The 20,952-nt window shown below is 41.2% G+C and overlaps 1 protein-coding gene across 1 annotated transcript; it reads right to left on the bottom strand.

Moving 5' to 3' along the window:
* Nucleotides 1-9,096: 9,096 nt before the first annotated feature.
* On the bottom strand, nucleotides 9,097-20,826 carry atg4c (autophagy related 4C, cysteine peptidase). The gene is made up of 11 exons (XM_040129495.1): nucleotides 20,608-20,826; nucleotides 20,270-20,390; nucleotides 19,542-19,625; nucleotides 18,760-18,990; nucleotides 16,464-16,803; nucleotides 15,263-15,333; nucleotides 13,954-14,156; nucleotides 13,599-13,677; nucleotides 12,748-12,824; nucleotides 12,145-12,264; nucleotides 9,097-11,675 (listed from the first exon to the last, which is right to left on the bottom strand). The coding sequence occupies exons 2-11, from the start codon at nucleotides 20,382-20,384 to the stop codon at nucleotides 11,508-11,510; spliced, it is 1,488 nt and encodes a 495-aa protein (XP_039985429.1). The 5' UTR covers nucleotides 20,385-20,390; nucleotides 20,608-20,826; the 3' UTR covers nucleotides 9,097-11,507.
* Nucleotides 20,827-20,952: the final 126 nt, after the last annotated feature.

Raw genomic sequence — 20,952 nt, 5'->3', positions numbered from 1 at the left:
GATAAAAAACTGCTTCAAGACGATGATGCTGTTGAGTTTCACCCCTTCTCTTCAGCTTGTTAGTTCTCTAATTCTCCGTCTCTGTCTCTCTCCTCCCCTGTCCTCTTCTCTCCTCTCCTCTCCTCCTGACTATCTTTCTTGATCATTTTCTGCCTAAATAAAGCTTGCATTCTCCCCAAGTAATCAGGCAAGAGTATCAGGATCTAATAGACTCACACAAGCTCCCTTATCAGCCAGGTGCAATCTGAGGCTGCTGCCGCTTAACAAGGAATTAAACATTTTTCCATGCTGCTGCCAGCACTTTAATTGATTGATGCTAAAAGTTTGGAAAATAAAAGCCTGGTGTGTCAAGCGCGGCGCTGATTTCCAGGCCCTGCCGGACCCCGCGGAGAAAGAAGCCCTGGATTAGAAGTGGCAGCTTGCATTTTCAGCATCAGCCAGTGCTGTCATCTCTGCCCAGCCAGGAAGTGTGTAGGTGTGAGTATGCGTGAGTGTGTGTGTGTGTGGCATGTGCGTCTGCCACTTCACATGGAGAGCAGCGTCTGAAAGACACATGTACTCGAAATAAGGGAATCAATAGAACACTTAATGAACAATTAGGAGAACAGCTGTAGGCCTGTCAGACACCCATCTGTACACAAATCTGCTCTGAGAGAGGAGGAGTGAGAGTGAGGCTCTCAGGCTATCGCTTCAGGACATGTGCAACCCCCCCCCCCCTTTAGCCTATCTGCCTCCTTTTACACTGGCTGTGAGAGCCAGGCCCAATTTGGCCAAGCAGACCTCCATCTCCTTCCATCCCTCACCTCACATTAGCAGGGGAACCCGCTAAAGATATGGAAATGACACAGGACACCCTTCAGGCTTGTGTCAGGGGAGGGGGGGATCGATAAATTTGACAATCCATGGCATTTAATTAAAATGGTTGCCGGAAGCTAGGCAGTTTGTTTTTCTGTGTGGGACCCAGCCCGGCGTTTATTGCTCAAATGAATACATAAGTGTATTCATAAGCACCCTGTACATTAAATCCACCTCACTCTTTGAGATGGGTTGGGGGGGGGGGGACTTTCAACTTGAAACGCTGAGCGAGCACCCGGACAGATGAAATTAATATCTCCACCTCTCCCCCCAGTGACTTTTAACGTATTCTTGATGCATAAAGAGATATCCTCCAACATGAGGGCACTGACAAATGAACGTCAACCGCAGTCAGCTCTCCTGATTTGCCTGTCTGTGACAGTGGCGACCTTATGTGCCAGTCAGGACGAAAAATAGTCAACAGTAAACGTACACTGACGGAGGTGTTGGATAGATAGGTTCAGCCTTCGTCTGGTTGTCTGACGTTTTTACGTGTAGATCAGCAGGCTATGACTGGCAGCTATTATGGTTAACCAAGCACAGGGATCCGAGAACAGCATCAGAGGATGGGCAAAGTTTGATAATTGACCTTGTACAGCCTTTCCGTCGTTCTTTATTAAAACTTCATTTAAAGAAGAACAACCCCGGGTGGCTGCTGCTGAAGACTCTTTATCTCTCGCTCCCTCAGCAGCCGTAATGGATTACATAGGAATCCATTATGCATTCCACACAAGAAAAAAGTAGGGACTAAGACCTGCTTAAAAATATATTTTTAGTACTGAAAATTAATGTGTTCACAGAAGCCACTGAATCATTTTAAATGTTCTTTTTTAGTATATTAGGTATATGTGTTGAAAAGACCTATATTTCAATGAAGCTGTGGGCCCAGCAGTGCGAGAGTAATGGGCGTGCTAATTTATTCATGATTTTAGCTGTGGTCGTTATCCGAGTTTTTTTTCTTGTGGTTGTTATTGTATTGTTTAATAGTGTATACTATGTGCTTTGAAGTCTGTGTTGTTATGAACACCTCTCCCATACACTTCGATCTCTTCTACCCGAGTTTGAATACCATCGAGGAAGAGACGGTCTGTGTGCGCGCTCCTTCAAACTACCGACACTTTTACACAGCTGTCAGGCTATGCGCACTCACCTACCGTGCACCCCATTGCAACGACCATCCCCTCCAGACTATATTTAGGTGAGGATCTTTATGAGTCGTGCCACACAGACTGCAGCCCATAGACCAGTTTTTAAACCGGGGTACCTGCTTGTATCTGCTGAACCGCTGCAGTCCAGTGTGTGAACTTTAAGGACTTTTATGGACATAAGCTACAGTGACTTCACTGTACAGCTATGGCTGGTGTAATGCCATTTCAGCATTTATTATAACCAACAATTCAGAAGGTTGTCCTGAAAGAGTACAGTTCATCAGACCTTTTCCATAGCAGACATTCAACATAAATTGGCCGAAAAAGCATAGGTGTAATTAATAACATTATTAGTGGCCACATTACAGTTACTGCAGCTGTTCCAGTCCCTGACCCTTGCTATTATGCATGCTAGCTAGTTGTCATGGTTTGGTAAAACACTCAGATGGAAGACAGCTATGATCAATGTTATTTGCCCCACCTGTGCTTAAAATATATTTTTAGTACTGAAAATTAATGTGTTCACAGAAGCCACTGAATCATTTTAAATGTTCTTTTTTAGTATATTAGGTATATGTGTTGAAAAGACCTATATTTCAATGAAGCTGTGGGCCCAGCAGTGCGAGAGTAATGGGCGTGCTAATTTATTCATGATTTTAGCTGTGGTCGTTATCCGAGTTTTTTTTCTTGTGGTTGTTATTGTATTGTTTAATAGTGTATACTATGTGCTTTGAAGTCTGTGTTGTTGCGGAACACCTCTCCCATACACTTCGATCTCTTCTACCCGAGTTTGAATACCATCGAGGAAGAGACGGTCTGTGTGCGCGCTCCTTCAAACTACCGACACTTTTACACAGCTGTCAGGCTATGCGCACTCACCTACCGTGCACCCCATTGCAACGACCATCCCCTCCAGCCTATATTTAGGTGAGGATCTTTATGAGTCGTGCCACACAGGCTGCAGCCCATAGACCAGTTTTTAAACCGGGGTACCTGCTTGTATCTGCTGAACCGCTGCAGTCCAGTGTGTGAACTTTAAGGACTTTTATGGACATAAGCTACGAAGTGACTTCACTGTACAGCTATGGCTGGTGTAATGCCATTTCAGCATTTATTATAACCAACAATTCAGAAGGTTGTCCTGGAAAGAGTACAGTTCATCAGACCTTTTCCATAGCAGACATTCGAACATAAATTGGCCGAAAAAGCATAGGTGTAATTAATAACATTATTAGTGGCCACATTACAGTTACTGCAGCTGTTCCAGTCCCTGACCCTTGCTATTATGCATGCTAGCTAGTTGTCATGGTTTGGTAAAACACTCAGATGGAAGACAGCTATGATCAATGTTATTTGCCCCACCTGTGCTTAAAATATATGCTGTGAGAAAAGCTCTTTTCAGGGTGTTTTCAGTTTAAGTGTCTGACCTAACCAAAAAAAAGGCACAGTGGAATCCATCCCTGCATGTCTCAAAAGGTCGTAGACAGAGGTGGTTACTGCATTTTCCTTCACATTGGAATCGCCAGTTCTCTCCACTCCCTCAATCGTCGGCACTGTCCAAATGGTTTGCAATAGGTCAAAGGTGCAAATTTGTGTGTGAAAGTTAACGGGCAGGTGAATCAACGCAAAATCACTGTCTGCAAATTTAGTTTGCAAGCAAGCGGACACACTGTTTGTAGCAACTCTTTAAATGAATTGATTTCCTTCCGAAATGTCACAGTTATTAATACATGGGTGACAGCGTCCTTACAGTATTGTGGGATTCATAAGTAGCTAAGTAAATATACAAAGTCTACACAAAGCCTTCCACCTCTGCTCCCTATATCCACATTTTTCAGCGTAAACCATCGGCATATAAAAACTTAGTTGTGGCATGTCCCCATACTGACATTTCTGCCTCTCTCTCTTTCTCTTTCTCTCTCTCTCTTACTCACTCACCCTCTCTCATATGCACACTCAGCAGACAGCAGCTTTAATATTTGCCTTGTACAATGGTCCACTCATTGTCCACTCAAGTTTTCAAAATACAGAATGATTATCAGGTGTATAATTTTTTACAATTCTAATTTCTGGGGTATTAAAAGGTTAGATTGCACCATTAGGTTGACTGTGAGCACAGGTGCTGATTAAGTTGATTCACTGAGGCAATTACAGCCAGATCCCCTTTAATTACTGTGGGTTTTATTGCAACTGCGTGATAATGGTGCACAGGGCCTGCAGGAGTTTTAGATGGAGATGATATTGCAAAGTATCACACAGAGACACAAATCTGCAGGATGGAGGAGATTCTTTCACAGACAGACCCACACTCACACACACGAACACATGCAGACACACACACTGAAATATGCACACACGGAGTAAGAGAAAAGCGAAAAAAGCTAAAAAAAAAAAAAAAAAAGAAAAACTCTGGCTTTCTGTCACTTTTTCCATCGATTTGTCTCTCTCTGTCACACACTCTTTCACAATCATACAGACACACACACACACACACACACACACACACACACACACACACACACACACACACACACACACTCAGCATCATTAAGCAGAGGAGTTGGGGAATACTAACTGGACCAAACTTACAGGCCACAGCATGGCAGAGACTGATGTTAGTTACAATCCAAGAGTCAGGTAAAGCTAAGACTGGCGACTGGTTTGTGAGTGGTGGATGATACACACTCCTTAAATTCATACCATGTCTAGCCACACACATTTAAACACGCAGACAGGCTGACACCCTCCTAACCTCCACCTCCCGTTCACACATACACACCACACACTCGCCACCCTGCTCTACACAGGCATGCAATAAGAAACAAGTCGACAGCTACACAGCAGGCAATATCCCCTGCCTTCAGCCTCGGTGCCTGTTCCGGATGCATCTGGTTAGTAAAAGCTGACAGTGGGCCGGCCATGCCTCAGAGGACAGCAGAATGAGGAATTTCGGCGTTCCTCCACATCACCCCGGAGATGCAGGAAACACACATGGGAGTGCCCCCGCCCCCAACACACACACACACACACACACACATACAAACACAACCCGTGATGTGCTCCTAAGATTCCCTGTCATGAGGAATGGAAATCGAAATCGGCACACACATCCGTTATCTAAATGTTAACTCCGGTGCCCTTCTTGTTGTCACAGCCAGGCGAGGTTAGCCAACACTAGGTGAGGAGCTTTGCTGTGGGCCTCTGCCATACTACACGCCTCTCAGTAGGAAGAGAGGAAGAGATCGATGCAAACCGCAAAAGAATAGGACCTTTGAGTCTTTTTTATACGTTTTTTTACATTGTGAAAGTAAAATAAAGTCAGGAAGGAGTTTCCACGCTGATTTACTGTGCCACAAAGTCAAGTTCCATTTAAATGTTTTGGTTTATGACTATTTGATACGTTAATAGTTTGATGCAAACAGTGAATAGGTCAGCTCCTTCGTTGTATATTGATTTGGTTACCAGACCACATTAAAACTATATATTCGAATACAAATTAGATGAATAAAATTTTATGGAATGTAGTAAAATACAGTGGAATTCATTTTTCAAAACATCTCCACTGACCTCGACCCAACGAAAAGTCATAGTAATACAACTGGTGGTACTTCACCCCAACATTGCTCATGAAGAGGATTCACTTCATGGAATTATGTCAAAATGAATTGTGATTGATTGGTTCAAGTCAGGAGATGCTCCAAAGCAGCCCCCTGCTTACTGACAAAAGTTTCTAAAGTTGCTTTTTGACAATAGCTTCTCCTCTTCTGGTAAATCAGTTGCTTTTAGGACCAGGATCACAACACATTCAAATGTTTTGATTTCTAAACCATTCATTGTGGTTTTCTGCCTCTTCCCGAGTTGAAATACTATTGTCCTTTTTTTTGGGTGTATGGGTACAAAGGTTCATCCAGACATCCGTTAATTTTCTAACATTCTCCTCTCATTCAGTTTTGCAGTTTGAGCCGTAAACGCTTCGTGATAGACACTCCAGCAAATGGCTGATGAGTTACATCTGGGCAATACAGTTGAAATCAATATTGCAATATAATAAGAACATTTTTTTCAAGGTTGATATACCCCTATGTGGCAAATGTATGCAAAATCACTTGAATAATCAAATTGAAGTTGATTTCAACGACGTATTTTCCCCGACTTACATTACAGTAGACAAAAGTTTCCATGTCATTAAAATCCAAAATAAGTAATTTTGTTTGCTTTAAATTACAGTTAGTTTGGCACGATTCAAAATTTTGCAAAACAACAAAGCAATATGACCATATTAACTTTATATGAATCAAGAAATCCATTAATATTTTCGACCTGTGGATCTCAAGATCACGCACTTCTTGCTGTCATATTTATTTGGAATCGGGTATGAACGCCTCTGCGAACATTAAGCCATCAGCAGTGCAACATTTTTGCACGGCTGACTCCTAAAGCATCCAGCGCAAGATACATTATAAGAAAAGCAGTTTTTTATTATGGCAAAAGCATGTCTGCAGTTGGAGTCCTGGGGAGAAAAAAAGCCAAAGAACCTGTGACCTAGTATGTACCATAGGTCGTGTTCACGTGGCAGAGGACCCTTAAAGCTCTTGTCCTGCGCGGTGCTGATTGATCACAGCATCATGACATCTGTCTGGCCTCAGCCCAGAAGAGATGTGCGAGGCGCGCAAAGCCTCAGCACTTCTCCGGGAGCTCCTGCGGGGGAGTCGAAGGACACGGCCGGATACGAGTGGACAGTTGCGTGGACAGACTTGAGACTCTGGGCGCAGTCTGATGCAGCGCAGGCGCTATTTACGCTCCGACGGCTGCGGGATCCGGGAGCCGGGTATATTTAGCCGCCTAGAGATATCACGCCGAGATGAGATTTCAAAGTGAAGTACCTGTTTGAAGATGCATGGCATTCCACAAGGGTGGGCAAGGGCTACTGGGCATAAATCTAGCACCCCTGCACCTGGTATAAAGACAGGGAGGGAGTGTGACACCTAAGATTTAGAATGACTTACACACAAGCAGTACATGTGTAAACTACACACTCATTCATATAAATTTACACACTACTTATGAATAGAGAGAACCAGGCACATCACTTTGTAGCTGTTTAAGATCAACACGGCTTCACACACACATATACACAGACTGCCTTTCCCCGCGTCTTTTCCTTTTTGTTAAATCTAATTCCCTTGGATGTTCTCAGTGTCATCCATCATGGTCTGATATTGGCTGTAGGAGATCCCGAGAACCGCAGGGCGAGAGGGAATAGAAACGACACTTTGCGGTGCATCACAGTCGTCTTCCTTAGCACAGCCAAATGACACAAATTTGATAATATTGTAATGGAAAGGGAATTGTTTTATATGTTGACATTGTGTGCACAAGACTCAGAAAGCTTATGACACCCCACACAGAACTGAGAATCTGTGTAGCTTCCATAGACCTGGAAGGAAGAGAAACATTGTTGGATAGTAAATTTCATTACCATTAATTTCATAGTAAAATTACATGATTAATCTTACATTAAATGCATCCATATTGATTCATCTGTGTTATCTGTATTGTTACTGTTTGTTTTTCCAATTATATCCAAACATTTTTTTTTTTTGCAGACGTTTTTCTGCTTCTTTTGTGCTAGTTAGTGTTTTCACAGGTTTGTCAAGACTGTGTCGACAAAATAAATTAAATATCTGATTACAACCGTAGATTGGAGGAAACGTTTTATTATTGTATTGTTTTCTCTTTTCCTCTACCATTTTTTCATTTTTTAGAACAACTCGAACCTAAATTACTTCAATGGCTTATCTTGGTATCAGGATTCATCTGGCTGCTCACAGATCACAGCTTTGGTTTGTGAATACTGTCCCAAAGGTCTCGTTGCCCCAGTGAAGGGTGGGGTTTATTCCAAAGACAGGTATTATCCTTATTTGGTCACTTTTTCCAAAAGCAATGTCCTCCTTTGGATGACATAAAAAAAAAAAAAAATCTTTATCGGGCGTCTCTGTGTCTATATGTCCACCGCCCTCTCAAACACTCCCCACCCATCCAACTATGGAACAGAGGAATGACTCTGATGGACTGGTGCAGATTACATTTTCAGGAATCTGCAATGTAAATGACACTTCAGGCAGCTGGGTTAAACGGCAGGGCATGGTGTTTGTGTCTGTGTGTGTATGATCGGCTTGCTTTGTAAAGGAACCACTCACTCATTTCATTTCCCCTGAGCCTGGGAGTCATTAATCAAATATTCATACACCCCCTGTAAATACATGGAGAACACAGTCGACCCTCGGAGTGCTCTGTGCCCCCCAGCACAAATGCCCTTTCATGTTCCTGACAAAAATCCCCAAATGTGCCATCCCCTCGCTGCACCTCCCCTCCTGTCCATTCAACCCCTCGTCTTCCTTTCCATCTTCCAAAGCTGAAGAATTTCACCGGTCCTTTGCTCCTGCACACTTGATGTTCCCGCTTTGTCCACACAGCAGGTCAGCCGTCAACTTAAAAAAAAAAACAAAAAAAAAAAACATGGACGAACACACAGATCAGACAGGGGATCTAAATGATGCCTTTATGTGCTCTGCCGTTGCTTTTCCTGTGTTACAGAAGAGAACAGATGAAGGATTCTTCTCCCTTTCTATCCATCCATCCTCACCCTTGCCCTGGCCCCCCCCCCACAGAAGGGACCGTTTCCTCCTTTAAAAAGCACGGCTCATCATAATACAAGAATTTGTATTGTACAGGAAAACAGTCCAGCATAGCTCAAACTAAGGGGGCAACAGACAGATTATCCATGGTAACAGAGCTTTGCACACAAGGATATTTTCTTTTCCTCACAGAGGAACACAATTGCTGCCAGTGTCACTGGGTCACATTTTTTCCGGTCCCTGGTTAATGGGCTGTAGAGATGGTTAGCACGTACGATTAGTTTTAATCTACTACATTTGACTGGGAGAGAAAGGGATTGAATACATTTCAGCACAGCACTGAGGTTCGTATCAGGCACAGAAAATGAAACAAACTATTTTTTTTTTTTTTTTTAAATTCTTCCAGAGTCACTTCAGATCCTTTTGAGTTCACCCAGAGGAGGAAAGCCGACTGAGAAAGTCACATAGTTTTACTTTATTCAGCTTTTCCACCCAGCAGGGTAAAAAACATTTTAGATTGCAGAGATTCATTTTTGAAAGTTAACTTACAGACATGCAGATGCTGTGATGAATGAAAGTACATGACAACGATTCAGCAGTCGGAATACCTAAGTGTTTTTGAAGTGATGACTCAAAGTGCATGGGTTTTGTAGCTTAACATGTATTATAGTGTGCTTTTTCACCTCTAGTTTATTAAAGTATATTTATTGTAAAAGTGTTTTGTAAAAACAGCAATGGATCGTTTAGTCACTTGCTGCTAGAGAATAGAATTGGAAAAAAACGACATATATTAAGACACATAAAATGAAATGTTAGAAAATCTCTCAAAAGTGGTTTGAAATAATTGGCCAAAATTGTTAATTGTACACAAAATACAAATAATAATGATTGGACAGTTGATAAAGTATCTGTCCCTATACTGCAATTCCTTTAAATCTGGTTTAAGAGTGTTTTTTTTAATCATTTGACTTCAGCTGCCGTTTTAAATGTGTGTTAGATAATTATACTACCGGTCAAACGTTTTAGAGCACCTCAATTTTTCCAGCTGTTCTTTAAATTTACACAATTCAGTGTCTCAGTGTTTGTGAAATTAAAACACAGCACGAATAAACAAAAGATTTTCATGGAATCTTCTCGCTGAACTAAATTTTCTGACTCATTCAGCAGCCGAACACAATCGTGTCGTTCTTTCTACAATGGAAGTCAAACGTTGTTTGGAAAGTTTGTCACGACACCCTCGCAGAAGTTCCCACGAATGTGTTGCATTTGCAGGTTGCTTGGCTTTTACCTTCTGTCCAGTTCATCCCGAACCAGCTCGATGGGGTTTAAGTCCGGACACTGTGCTGGTCTTCCATCATGTGAAGCCACCTTCTAGTTCTTTTCTTCTAATGTTTTGGGTCATTGGCCTGCTGTAGAATGAACCCCTGACCATTTTGTCTGGCTTCCGTTGTTATTGCCTTTTTCCTCGACATTATGATGGAAAAATACAGTACTACTTCCTGCAGTACTGTATCGTCCTAATAATGCATCAGAGGGTGTAATAAAACAGTTTGTTCCAACATTGCCTTTGTACAGACAGGGGGTTTGTAAGTAATCGGCAAAAGTTGGGACAGCCGTAGGAATTGTTTGCATTAACTTTCAAGGCTTCATTTATTTCCCTTCCTGTACAAAAAGCTTTAAAATAACCCATTACTCGATCCCTGAAAAGGCCCGTTTTATATGAAGTTTAAAATGATTTTTCAGTTTTTGGTGACCTAAACCTTTTTTTCACAGTAGTTTACCACTTGCCTTTGCACCATTTAAGGTTTTCCAATGGACTTGAACTGCTGGAGTTTCTATAAAAACTAGAAAAATGGGTTTTTTTCTGAAACTTTTGACCAGTAGTGTATATACAGTACATACGAATACATCCAAAGCATCCCATTTTAAAGGGTTATTAATAACAGGGAGTGCTTGGTGAAGTGTAGCACAAAACACCATTGTCTCTTTGACAAACTCTCTGGCTACCGCTGGTCACTTTCACTGCGATGCATAACTCAGCCAAAATTAATAGCACTCAAGACATCAAATCATATCATATTACAAAACCATTAAGATGAGTGAAGAATTCATCTTGTTTGATGAAATGTCTTTAGTAGAGAAGTTTGTCAAAGTTACTTAGCTCTGTCTATCTTCAGAAAGCCCTTGGCCCATATTAATTAAGGCTTTTACCACGCTTCTGTGGGCTACTGCTAACCAAACTTGAGAAACTGTCTAAATACTATAGGTGTAGTCCTTTGAAAACATTTTAAAGCCGGCCAACACTGATTTTAGTCATAGTTACTACTCCTCTATGACACTTAGCCTTGAATTCGGATAGCAGCTCGACGTGGGAGTGCTGACTTGGACCTAGCGATCAGTATAAGCAAATCCCTTTAAGACCTCAACATGATGTAAGGTGCAGAACAACCCTTTACCAAATCTCCCAAAATCTAGCGTGTTGATAAAGTCACTATCGACATCTTGTCTGAAGTCCATAGAAATACAAATAATGGTGCAAAATGAATAGTGTTCCCATAAATGCTGTTCTTTTCTAGATGGATATATGAAAATTTCGGGTTATTAAATTCAGCAGAGCACCGAAAAAGGCCCCAAGGCTTCCTGACAAATTATTCAGTACGCTCACATTGCCAGGCAACAAACACAAGTCCAAGCACTTAGCAGCATTTTTGTCTAAAACTGCACACCAACAAAGTTTCAAGGTTGAATAAACTGAATCACTGTTGTTTAAAAGAGTTAAAAACATTTAGTCCAGGCTCTGGATACTGAGGAGTTTGAATCTCAAAAAAGAGGGAGTTCCCTGTCACTAGTCTTTTAAACAGTGCCGTCAAAGCAGCACAAAGTCCCCAGCAGTGGTGACCGTCCTCCTTGGGTCACGGATGAAGGGCCATTCCCTCTTCTCTGGGGTCAGGCCCACCGACAGGTCGTAATCTTTGCCACGGCCTTGCACGAAAGTGAACGCTGGGTATTTCTCCTTCGCTGATGGCTGCAGCACCTGGAACAACAACAGGCCCGTGGTTTCAAAGGAGCGCTAGCGTTTGCCATACTGTACATCTCACAGCAGCTTACGTTGAATTTCAACACTTTACATAACAATAAGCAGATTCTCTCTCAGGTTGCAACTAGAGAAATTCTGTTAATTTTAATACATAAAAAAAAAAAAAGAGTCCTTTAAGCAGAGGCATGATAAGTTTAAGGAGGGAAGACTGGTTTGCAACATCCACCCAATCTGCTGACTACTAAGTAAGCAAGTGAGAAGTGAGTCAGATTCATGGCTAAATGGTGCCACCTACTGGTCAACTTCTGTTGTACTGACACAAACATTTGCTAGTACACAAAACAGACTTAGTATATTGTGGTATTAAAATAAGAAATAATAGTTTTTTCTGAAAGGACTAAAAAAAAAAAATTTGTGGCATTTGTGGAGTATTTAGGGCATCCTGTGTTTAGGCAGCACTCCCCACCTTAGACAGCTCTTGGCTGATTCTCTCATAGTCTTGGCTACTCCTAGAGTAGAAACCTATGGTGCAACTTGGGTCCATCTTGCTGAAAGGCATCTTCTTTGGTGAGGGGCAATGATATGACTAGAGAAAGAGAGACAAAACACACCTGAAAATATTCGTCAAGCTGAAGGGGCCAGGCAACTGCGGGGCGTACGTACGCTCCAGGGCGGCGTCAACACAAAATAAGCTGTATTCTGCATCATTTGATGAATGAAATCCTATTTATCTGCTGTCAGAGCATCCATAAATTTACAACTCTGGTGGGTGTCACATTGTATACCACGGCATACCAAAGCATAAAACAAAGTTCCTGTACAGTGCCGTGTGCTGATTTTTATGTATGGGTCCTGAAATATTCAGGCTCGTAGTACCTGATCCTGGTATTTGCCGTATTTCTCTTAAGTGGCAGCTTCACACATCTGAGCAGCAAATAAATCAGCAGATAGGGACCTGGTAATTGGGCCGAGGGCTGCTTTAAGATTCATACCCTTAAGTACTAACAGAAACTATTAAATTCACATTACTGGGGTCCCCAGTCAGCTCGTCTGTGTAATTTCACATTACCTGGAGAGGGAAATCGCTGGTGCTGACATCCACAAAAGACTGACAGTAATGAGGGTCCATGTAAATCAAGCTGTCATCTGCAAGGACAAAACAAAAGACAAGTTATTCAAAAACATCGGATTATTACAAAAACGCGCTTCTCTCCAATTTCTATGCAGAGTAGCTCAAAGTCACCCGCTTGGCCTACTGTTAGGCTTGTGTGCGTCAAATATGCCTCCCAGAAGGTTGTTGCTTTTTAATATCCACCAGGGTGGATTAAATTCTGCATAATCAAATGCATTTGTACAAGCACATTCTTTACACCCGCAAAAAGAGGTTGTCATTTAATTTGTGTGTGGGGGAATTACTTTTATAAACACGCAATTATATTAGACCGTTTGCATATGATAAATGCAGCGCCGAGCTGAGCCTTGGCAGGGAGAATGTATTGCTTGTCATTTAGACATCATCCACCACTGTATTTCAAATTGGTAAAATGTAAATGCGTAAATATTGACTGCCAAGAAGTACAACTGAAGGTTCCTTCCGGCTCCTGAAGGTGATGAAGAGTGGCTCACTTTGGGGCCGGATGAAATTTCATGCGTGCCTCCTATGGAAATCAATTACAGCTTACAACTTGGGAGGTTTACTTGTGATAAATGGGTGAGGCTTTGATGGGTCAGAGAGAATAAAGTAAGCCCTGCTTCACTTGATTCCATCTCCACTCCTCTCCGTTTTCCTCATGCAAACAGGAATACATTAACTTACTTTGTCTCTTCACATAAGAAGGGTATATTATGCAAAATAATCTGCTATTCACACCAGCCTCTCTCTGTGTGTCTTTCTCTGTTTTCCATTAAGCTCGCACTAACCTTGAAATCCTACAAAGTAGCAGGCCTGTTTGGGCTTCCCTCCGATGATGCCTATGCAGTACTCCAGACTCAGTATGCTCTAAATGAACAGAGAAGGGCAGAGAAACATACAGTATATCTGACTAAAAGCCTGGCTACAAATTTTCAGTGACTGTAAAACAGATATTTTAGACTCACCATTTACCACAATGAGCATTTTCTTTTATCCTATTAGCCTGCAGTATAATTCATCTTTACCACTGACCAGCTTTGTATGTGAGTGCGCACGTAGAACCTTGTCATCAAAAACAAAATTAAAACTTATTTCACTGAAACAGAGTTCTAAAAACCACCCTAGGCTACATGTAGGCCTCACCTTTGCAAAGTCAAAATACTCAGGGTTTATCTTCTCCCCTCCCAGCCTCACAGGGATGAGGATGATGACGGCTCGGCTGTCTGGCAGGGTGGGGGCAGACGCTGGTTGGCTGTTCTGTGGCGGAGGAGGGGCATCTGGTCTCTCAGCGGAGGCCTGCCCTGCTGTTGGTGCCCTGTGGCTATCGACAACATCAGCGCTGTACACTGTGGAGGATCAATAACGCAAAGGTCAGATGGAGGTCATTTTGTCTGTGTCTGTGTCTGCCCTATCAATCTATCAGCTATTCCTTCTGTTCATCAGGCTCTCAGTCAATCAGACCTGATTTTCTGTAGCACTCCTGTTTTCTTTTTTAAATATATCTTTACGATTCTGTGAGATACAAAGTTCTTTTTTCTCATAATTGTCTGCAAAATTGCCTATGTACACCTCATCTCTCTCGTTACAAATCACAAGTGTCTTTAAATTTAATGTTTTGACAAATAGGTTATGCTCCTTTCTTATGTTTGGCATGTGTGTCTTTTTGGTTGAATCTATCCCCCTGAGAAATGGTTTCATTCTGTTTTTGCTCCTTTTGAATATAGTTTTGATGTCCATACCCAGGATGTACCTTCCAATAGGGCTGCAACTAATGATTATTTTCATTATCAGTTAAACTGTCAGTTATTTTCACAATTAATCAATAAATCATTAAATCTCTTAAGTTTCAGAAAAAGTGTGTAAAATGTCACAATTCCACAGAGAAATGTTTCAATTTACATTCAAAAGAAACAGGAAAAAGCGGCTAATTTTAACATTTTGAGAAGCAGGAAACAGCAAATATTTAGCATTTTCAATAAATGACTAGTAATAAATGACTTCAATGTTTAATAATTGATCAACAAAATTTCTGACAATTAATTTTCTGTAGGCTTACATTTAATTAATCAATTAATACTTTCAGCGCTAAATTCCATTATGTACATTATGTGTGTATGGTGCACAAGTTAAAGTCACTACCATTTTCTATCAGTGGCTCGCTAATATCCAACTTGGAATACACCTAGACACTAGCTCTCACACCAGCTATCTCCTGCTCTGGCTATTGAGAGGGACAAATATGAATCCTAACACAGGTCGCCGAGGTTAAAAAGAGTTTTGAAGTGCTTGGTCATACATTTGGAATGGATGTGTTTGTTGGGGAACAGACATAGTTAAAGTCATGCCACCACCGCTCTTAGCAGCTCCACGGCCTCCCAGCAGCAGCAGCAGAAGTGTCAGTTGCATTGTGCACAGTATCCTGTTTTATCATCAACAGGCTCATCTTTCATACCTGTGCAGTCCTGGGAGACATAGGCAGTTATACCCGCCAAGCCAGGGTCCATCGCCTCCTCGACAGCTTTCCTAAGAGAGAGGCAGAAAGAGAAGAGAGTAAAGAAAGAGAAAGTGGGTGAGGGAGGGAAGTTTATGTCTGGAGCTCAAGCTACTTAAAGATCAGGGCTTCATATATTATCATGAACTTATAAATGCTGATATTACTAATTTAAAAATGAGTTAACTGGTGTCAGAGTAGTGCATCTATTCAAAGATATTTTTACAATGGTATATTTACCATTGTTACCATTTATATTGGTATAACACGCTACGGACTTAAAATTTACGAGCATCTTTGCAAAAAGTCACAAGGTCGTGGATACACACATTACTGAGTGGCAGCTAGTGTAGTCGCTAGCTCATCTGCACTAAGTTCATTTATCTGCACGTTGTTTATATTGTTTATACATTTTTTGTTCATTTATTATACTGCAAACACACATATAATGTGCTGTGGACACTAATTAAAGCATCATTACCACAAATTACTTTTGTCCGCCACAGGACTGCCACGCCAAGACTCTGCAGTAATTGTAATAATTTTACAACAGCCATATCACATATGCACAGTTCAACAAGGAGCTATAAAAAAAACCTGCAGTCTCTTTTTGTTATCTGCATTTGAAGATTTTTTTTATTTTAATTTCAGGTAATTAAATCATTATGTGTGTGTGTGTGTGTTTGTACACACACACATATAATATAGATATATATACACATATATCTATATTTTTTAATCCAATGTTTTGCTACGGTTTTCCTCTTCACTTATATTCTTCATATCCATGCCCCAATGTTCTTGTTGAAATAATGGGACATTAACAGTAATAGTGCTGAAATGATTAACTGATCAGTTGATCAAGAGAAATTTTATTTTGTTAAACTGAATGATTATCTAATTAATTTATTCATTTAATAATAATTGACTATGTAAAATACCACATTTTACATTCTGTATACATATTAAAGAATAGATTGAAAGAATATGAGTGACTAAAAAACCCTAATCTATAGATTAATCAATAACAAAAATTAACTTAGTTGTTCTCTAAGCAATACTAAGTCATTATGTGATTAAAAACAGAAGTGGGGTGGATGTGAGTAATATGCAAGATTGTAACAAGTGTTATTTTTCCTCAGATCAAACTTTTTACACATACTTGAGGATGTGCGCCACCACAGCAGGTCCATACCAGTCCCCTGCCTGTTTCCCCATTGTCAGGCCTAAGCGGACCAGCCTGTGGAGGCCCAACAGAGCCGAGGGGCTGTCCCCAAACCAGGACACCAGTGTGCGGTGGTACGTCTCTTTCACATGTGCATCTGCCTCCTCCGCAGATCCCGGGGCCTGGGCTTGAGGCATGGTTGGTAATCCGGGATCAGAGGGCCCCTGGGAGCCTTGCAGAGAAGCCTCCAGAGAGGCAACCAGACGTTTGGCTGCGGTGGCAGTCCATGTCTCTGTGTCTAAAGGCTGGAGTGTCAGTGCCTGCGACCAGGTCCAATCTGTGGAGGAAAAAAAATCATGTATAGAACATCAGCTACAACCAACATTAGAGACCAAAAACAAAGTAATGTTTTAAAATTGTCTGTGGGTCGCAATGTTATTAGGCCTAAGAACTGTATTTCTTAAATCACTGATGGTACATGAGACTCAATATCCTATCTTTCTGTGGACACATTTTTTAATAAGACTATTTGGCATGTTTCTCGGCAAAATCTTTAAACATTTATGCTGGGTGATGACGGCGTCAGGACAATAGTTTCAGCTTGAGCTGAATAATATTAATCCCCATTTGAGAATAGCTCAGATTTTTAGAGGAAGTTCCTGCAACCTTCTCAAAAGCACCTATGATAAAACTCCCTACTTCTAGAGATGGGATTTAATTAAAGATGTTGAAGAAAGTTGAAGAGCATCACAACTAAAAAATAGAAAAATTACAGTATACATAAAATCAAAGTCTTGCTTTTAGTGTAAGAACAGCCTATAGGTTTCCAAAACCTGATAGCAGCAATGGAAAATAATTAAAGGCTGTCTCAACCTGATGATTTAATGTATCAAAGTTCCATTTAGAGCATCACCATTAAGAGCAAAAAGTCTTTCAGAACTTGTGAAATTCAAGGTTTTTACTTTAAACTGACAGAACCTTGTGTACTTCTGTAACAGAATATGTTTAATTCTGTTCAATTAGAAGTTCCAGCGTCCCAGTATTTCACTTTAACGGCGCCTTAGCCTTGCAAACAGGGTGGGAGCCGAAGGCGGAGAGAATGGGAGTGGCCCGGGCTATAAAATGGTCCATAGTAGAGTCTAAGGCATTAAAAAAATGACCTTGATCCAAAGTGAATCAAAGTGAAATTGATCAATAAATATCCTTAAGTGGCCATTAGTCACTTTATAGAGAAATATTTCATCAGTGACATATTTTAGATTTGACAGAAGAACAAGTTTTAAATATTGTTTTCTAAATGACTGCATTAAACTGGCACTGTCATCTCATTATGTGGAACCATAAAGCCTAGGACATTTGAGAGACAAGACAAGATCTCACAAGACAAAAGATACGAGGAATTCACTCATTTTAAATGGCGTGCATCAACTAAATTAAACTTTCTGTTTCAGGTTGAGATTGAGGAAACTCTCAAAATGGGCTGGAAGTCTGGCTTCCTGCAACTGGAGAGACTTAATATGAGATACGTTTACAGTGCATTCCAAAATGGACTACAGTATTTGAATTGATGCACTTAATCCATCTCGTTTAGGTCTCTGTATTATCAAATTGAGACTTTTGCTCCAGACCTTGTAGCTGCAGAGTATAAAAAGTGTCCTAATATCAGCCACATTGGCAGCTTCCCCTTCCCTTTAGTCTGAGGCACTTCAACAGTGGCTGTTAAATAAGAGGTTTGGGATACTAATGTCCTTTTTCATGACGAAAATTTTCCAGCTATTCTGAGGATTCAAATCGCTGACCTTCCGGCCAGAAGCCCCCTTCTCTAACCTTTAGATCAGGGGTTCCACAACCTTGCAGCTTGTTTAATGAAACAATGTCTATGTGTGAAACTTCGTCAGTGGTTTAATATGCTTAGAGCTTATGAGCAGTTCAACAAACGGGATTATCCCTTCTCAGATTGCTCAGTTTAAATGATTTTCAGAGCCCTAAAAAGCTTATCTAGAACGTTGCTAGATATTAGAAATGACTAGAGAAATGAATATAATTTTGTAAAGAAAAAATATATTTGGTATTCTCTCCTACCCCATTAATCATATTATCACCCCTTAGATTTGTCTTGGGGGGGGTCCTGACCCCCACTACTGTCGACTGCCACGTGCTCAGCTGTGACTTTGAACTGAGAAGAATCAAACTCCACTTGTGCCATTTTTTTGTCCACACTTTTCATACATCTCATTATACCCATGTAAGGCGTGTTACTGTAACCCAGGTGCGGTACCATCATTTCACTCACCTCTGCCCAAGAAGTGCAGAATAAGCGCCTGAGCCAGCATCATCTGTCCCGCCCTCAGCATGCATCCCCAGCCACAGTCGGAGGTCAGGGTGGAGCCGGGCAACGGAGGGAAGTCCTCCCGGTAGGTCAGCCACACTCGAGACGCAAAGTCCTTCCGGAAAGCCTCCACGTTCCCCATGATGAAGTCCTCATCAGAGGCTTCATAGCAGGCATCTGCGAGCCTGTCGTCGTCTGAGACAAACCAATGACCGTGGGATCAAATCAGGATTTGGAGTTAACTTTTTTTCATCTTGTGTACCGTGGAAATGATAAATCTATTAGTTCAAGTTAATCAATTGTTAATTTCAAGATTAAACATTAACCAAAAAACACAGTAACACAAGTAAAATATTTTCCCCCTCTTTTACTTTAAATATTTGTAAAAGATTCTTACTCTTGTGAGAGGTGATTGTCTGACAATAACTACTCAGACAATGATTTCCTAGTTAATGGTCCAACAAGTTAATACTGAACTAAACCAATTAGTCATCATCATTTTTGGTCCTTGCCACTAAATATAATCAAAAGAATAAAGCGCTGGTTAATGTTTTACTCTATGTATTTATTACATATCTATATCTATATATATATATCAATGCTTCTTTGTGATATCTTGAAGGGTAAAGTAATTGCTGATGTAAGGATGTGAACATCATTGCACAGCATGGACAGTGTATGTAAGTGTATGTTTTAATTGCAATTGCCAGCAGTTGTTATGTACAGTATGTGTGTGTGCATTGTACCTTCAGCCTTGAAATGGTAACATTTCCCGAGAAGAAGTACTGGGGAATTTCTGCTGAATGAGGTCTTGGATTTCAGAGCCCAACCTAAGATACGCAATGAAAAGACAATATATTATGGTTTTGTTGATGGTTAAAGACAGAAAACTCTGAGATTTCCTAATTTCTCTGTTAACTGGCAAACCTATTCTACAGCACACAACATTCAATGTTCTGGCTAAGGGCCGAGGCTCCTGCCTACCAGAAGTATTCTGTAATTTCTCCACTTCCTGTTACAGTAAAGGAACAGAATGACCATCTTTTTTTTTTTTTTTAAGTAAGCAGAAACAGCAGAAACTTGAGTCTTAGTGAGCTTAAAGAATACACACAAACTAGTGTGGACAGTATGACAAAGAACTATTTTAAGGTCTGACTCAACAGCAGTAGGTTCTTGTCTCACTGAATTCTGCCTCATGTTTTTATTTGGGTTGTGTCCAGTGTCCACAGTCCACAGTCCATGTTATTGTTGATATATCTAAATTGTACGAATTCCAATTTAAGCAACCTACAAATTCAAATTTAGTCAAGAATGTAAGTAATGTGGACTATACTGACAGGTCAAAACAGCCCTGCAATAATGCATGAGAGCAAAGTGGACACAGAGGACTAAGCATGGGTAGCAGGGCTGTGTATGTGTGTGTGTGTGTGTGTGTGTTTGTGTGTGTTTGTGTGGCTTCAAGCAAATTACTTACTGTACTTCACATTGTGCCACACTGACAAGAACTTTGTCTTCAATTTTTCCACCTCGTCGCTCCCTTTATTCTCCATTTGGACCAGCAAGGGATGGAACCCATACCCACACAGCATACAAGCCTTGGTACACAGTGAAAACACACACACACACACACACACACACACACACACACACACACACACACACACACACACACACACACACACACACACACACACACACACACACACACACACACACACACACACGGGCTTACAGAGTCGGGTGTAGCAGTATCACTTCACAATTAAAAACTAAATGTAATGTACCCACAGCTGGCAGTGAGTACCACGTTACCTTTGAGCTTCTTCGATCCGGCTGTTCTCCACTCACAGCCGCTCCGTGGCTCCGTACAAAGGTTCAAACGTCACATTGTGTTCTGCGGCTAATCTAACACATAGTTCCACCGCCCAGGACTTGCTCTGCAGCTTAACACTGCCCTGCGATTGCCAATGTTTACACTTTGAGGAAGTAGAGGAGTCAAGTCAGGTGATCTCGCGGTGTTTCCGCCGGGACCAAGGCGAGGACAATGCCTTCTGGTCTCAGTGGCTCGATTTATAAATCAAAGTAGCCTAGGCGGGCGGAGTCGAATGCGTTTCCCGTCTCAAATGAATACTCCGCTTGCTTGGGTTATGCCTGGCA

The sequence above is a fragment of the Xiphias gladius genome, chromosome 6 (genome assembly GCF_016859285.1).
Source record: "Xiphias gladius isolate SHS-SW01 ecotype Sanya breed wild chromosome 6, ASM1685928v1, whole genome shotgun sequence".
Classification (NCBI taxonomy): domain Eukaryota; kingdom Metazoa; phylum Chordata; class Actinopteri; order Istiophoriformes; family Xiphiidae; genus Xiphias; species Xiphias gladius.
The sequence above is the reverse complement of the archived record's forward strand: the minus strand, read 5'-3'. Positions and strand labels throughout refer to the sequence as shown.

Excerpts from the sequence above, each read along its gene's own strand:
- atg4c (XM_040129495.1), bottom strand. The coding sequence starts at position 20,384 with ATGCTGTGTGGGTATGGGTTCCATCCCTTGCTGGTCCAAATGGAGAAT. Across the intron at positions 12,825-13,598 it reads CTACTTTGTAGGATTTCAAG|ATGACAGCTTGATTTACATG; the intron begins GTTAGTGCGAGC and ends TTGTCCTTGCAG. Across the intron at positions 12,265-12,747 it reads CCAGCGATTTCCCTCTCCAG|TCATATCATTGCCCCTCACC; the intron begins GTAATGTGAAAT and ends CTCTTTCTCTAG.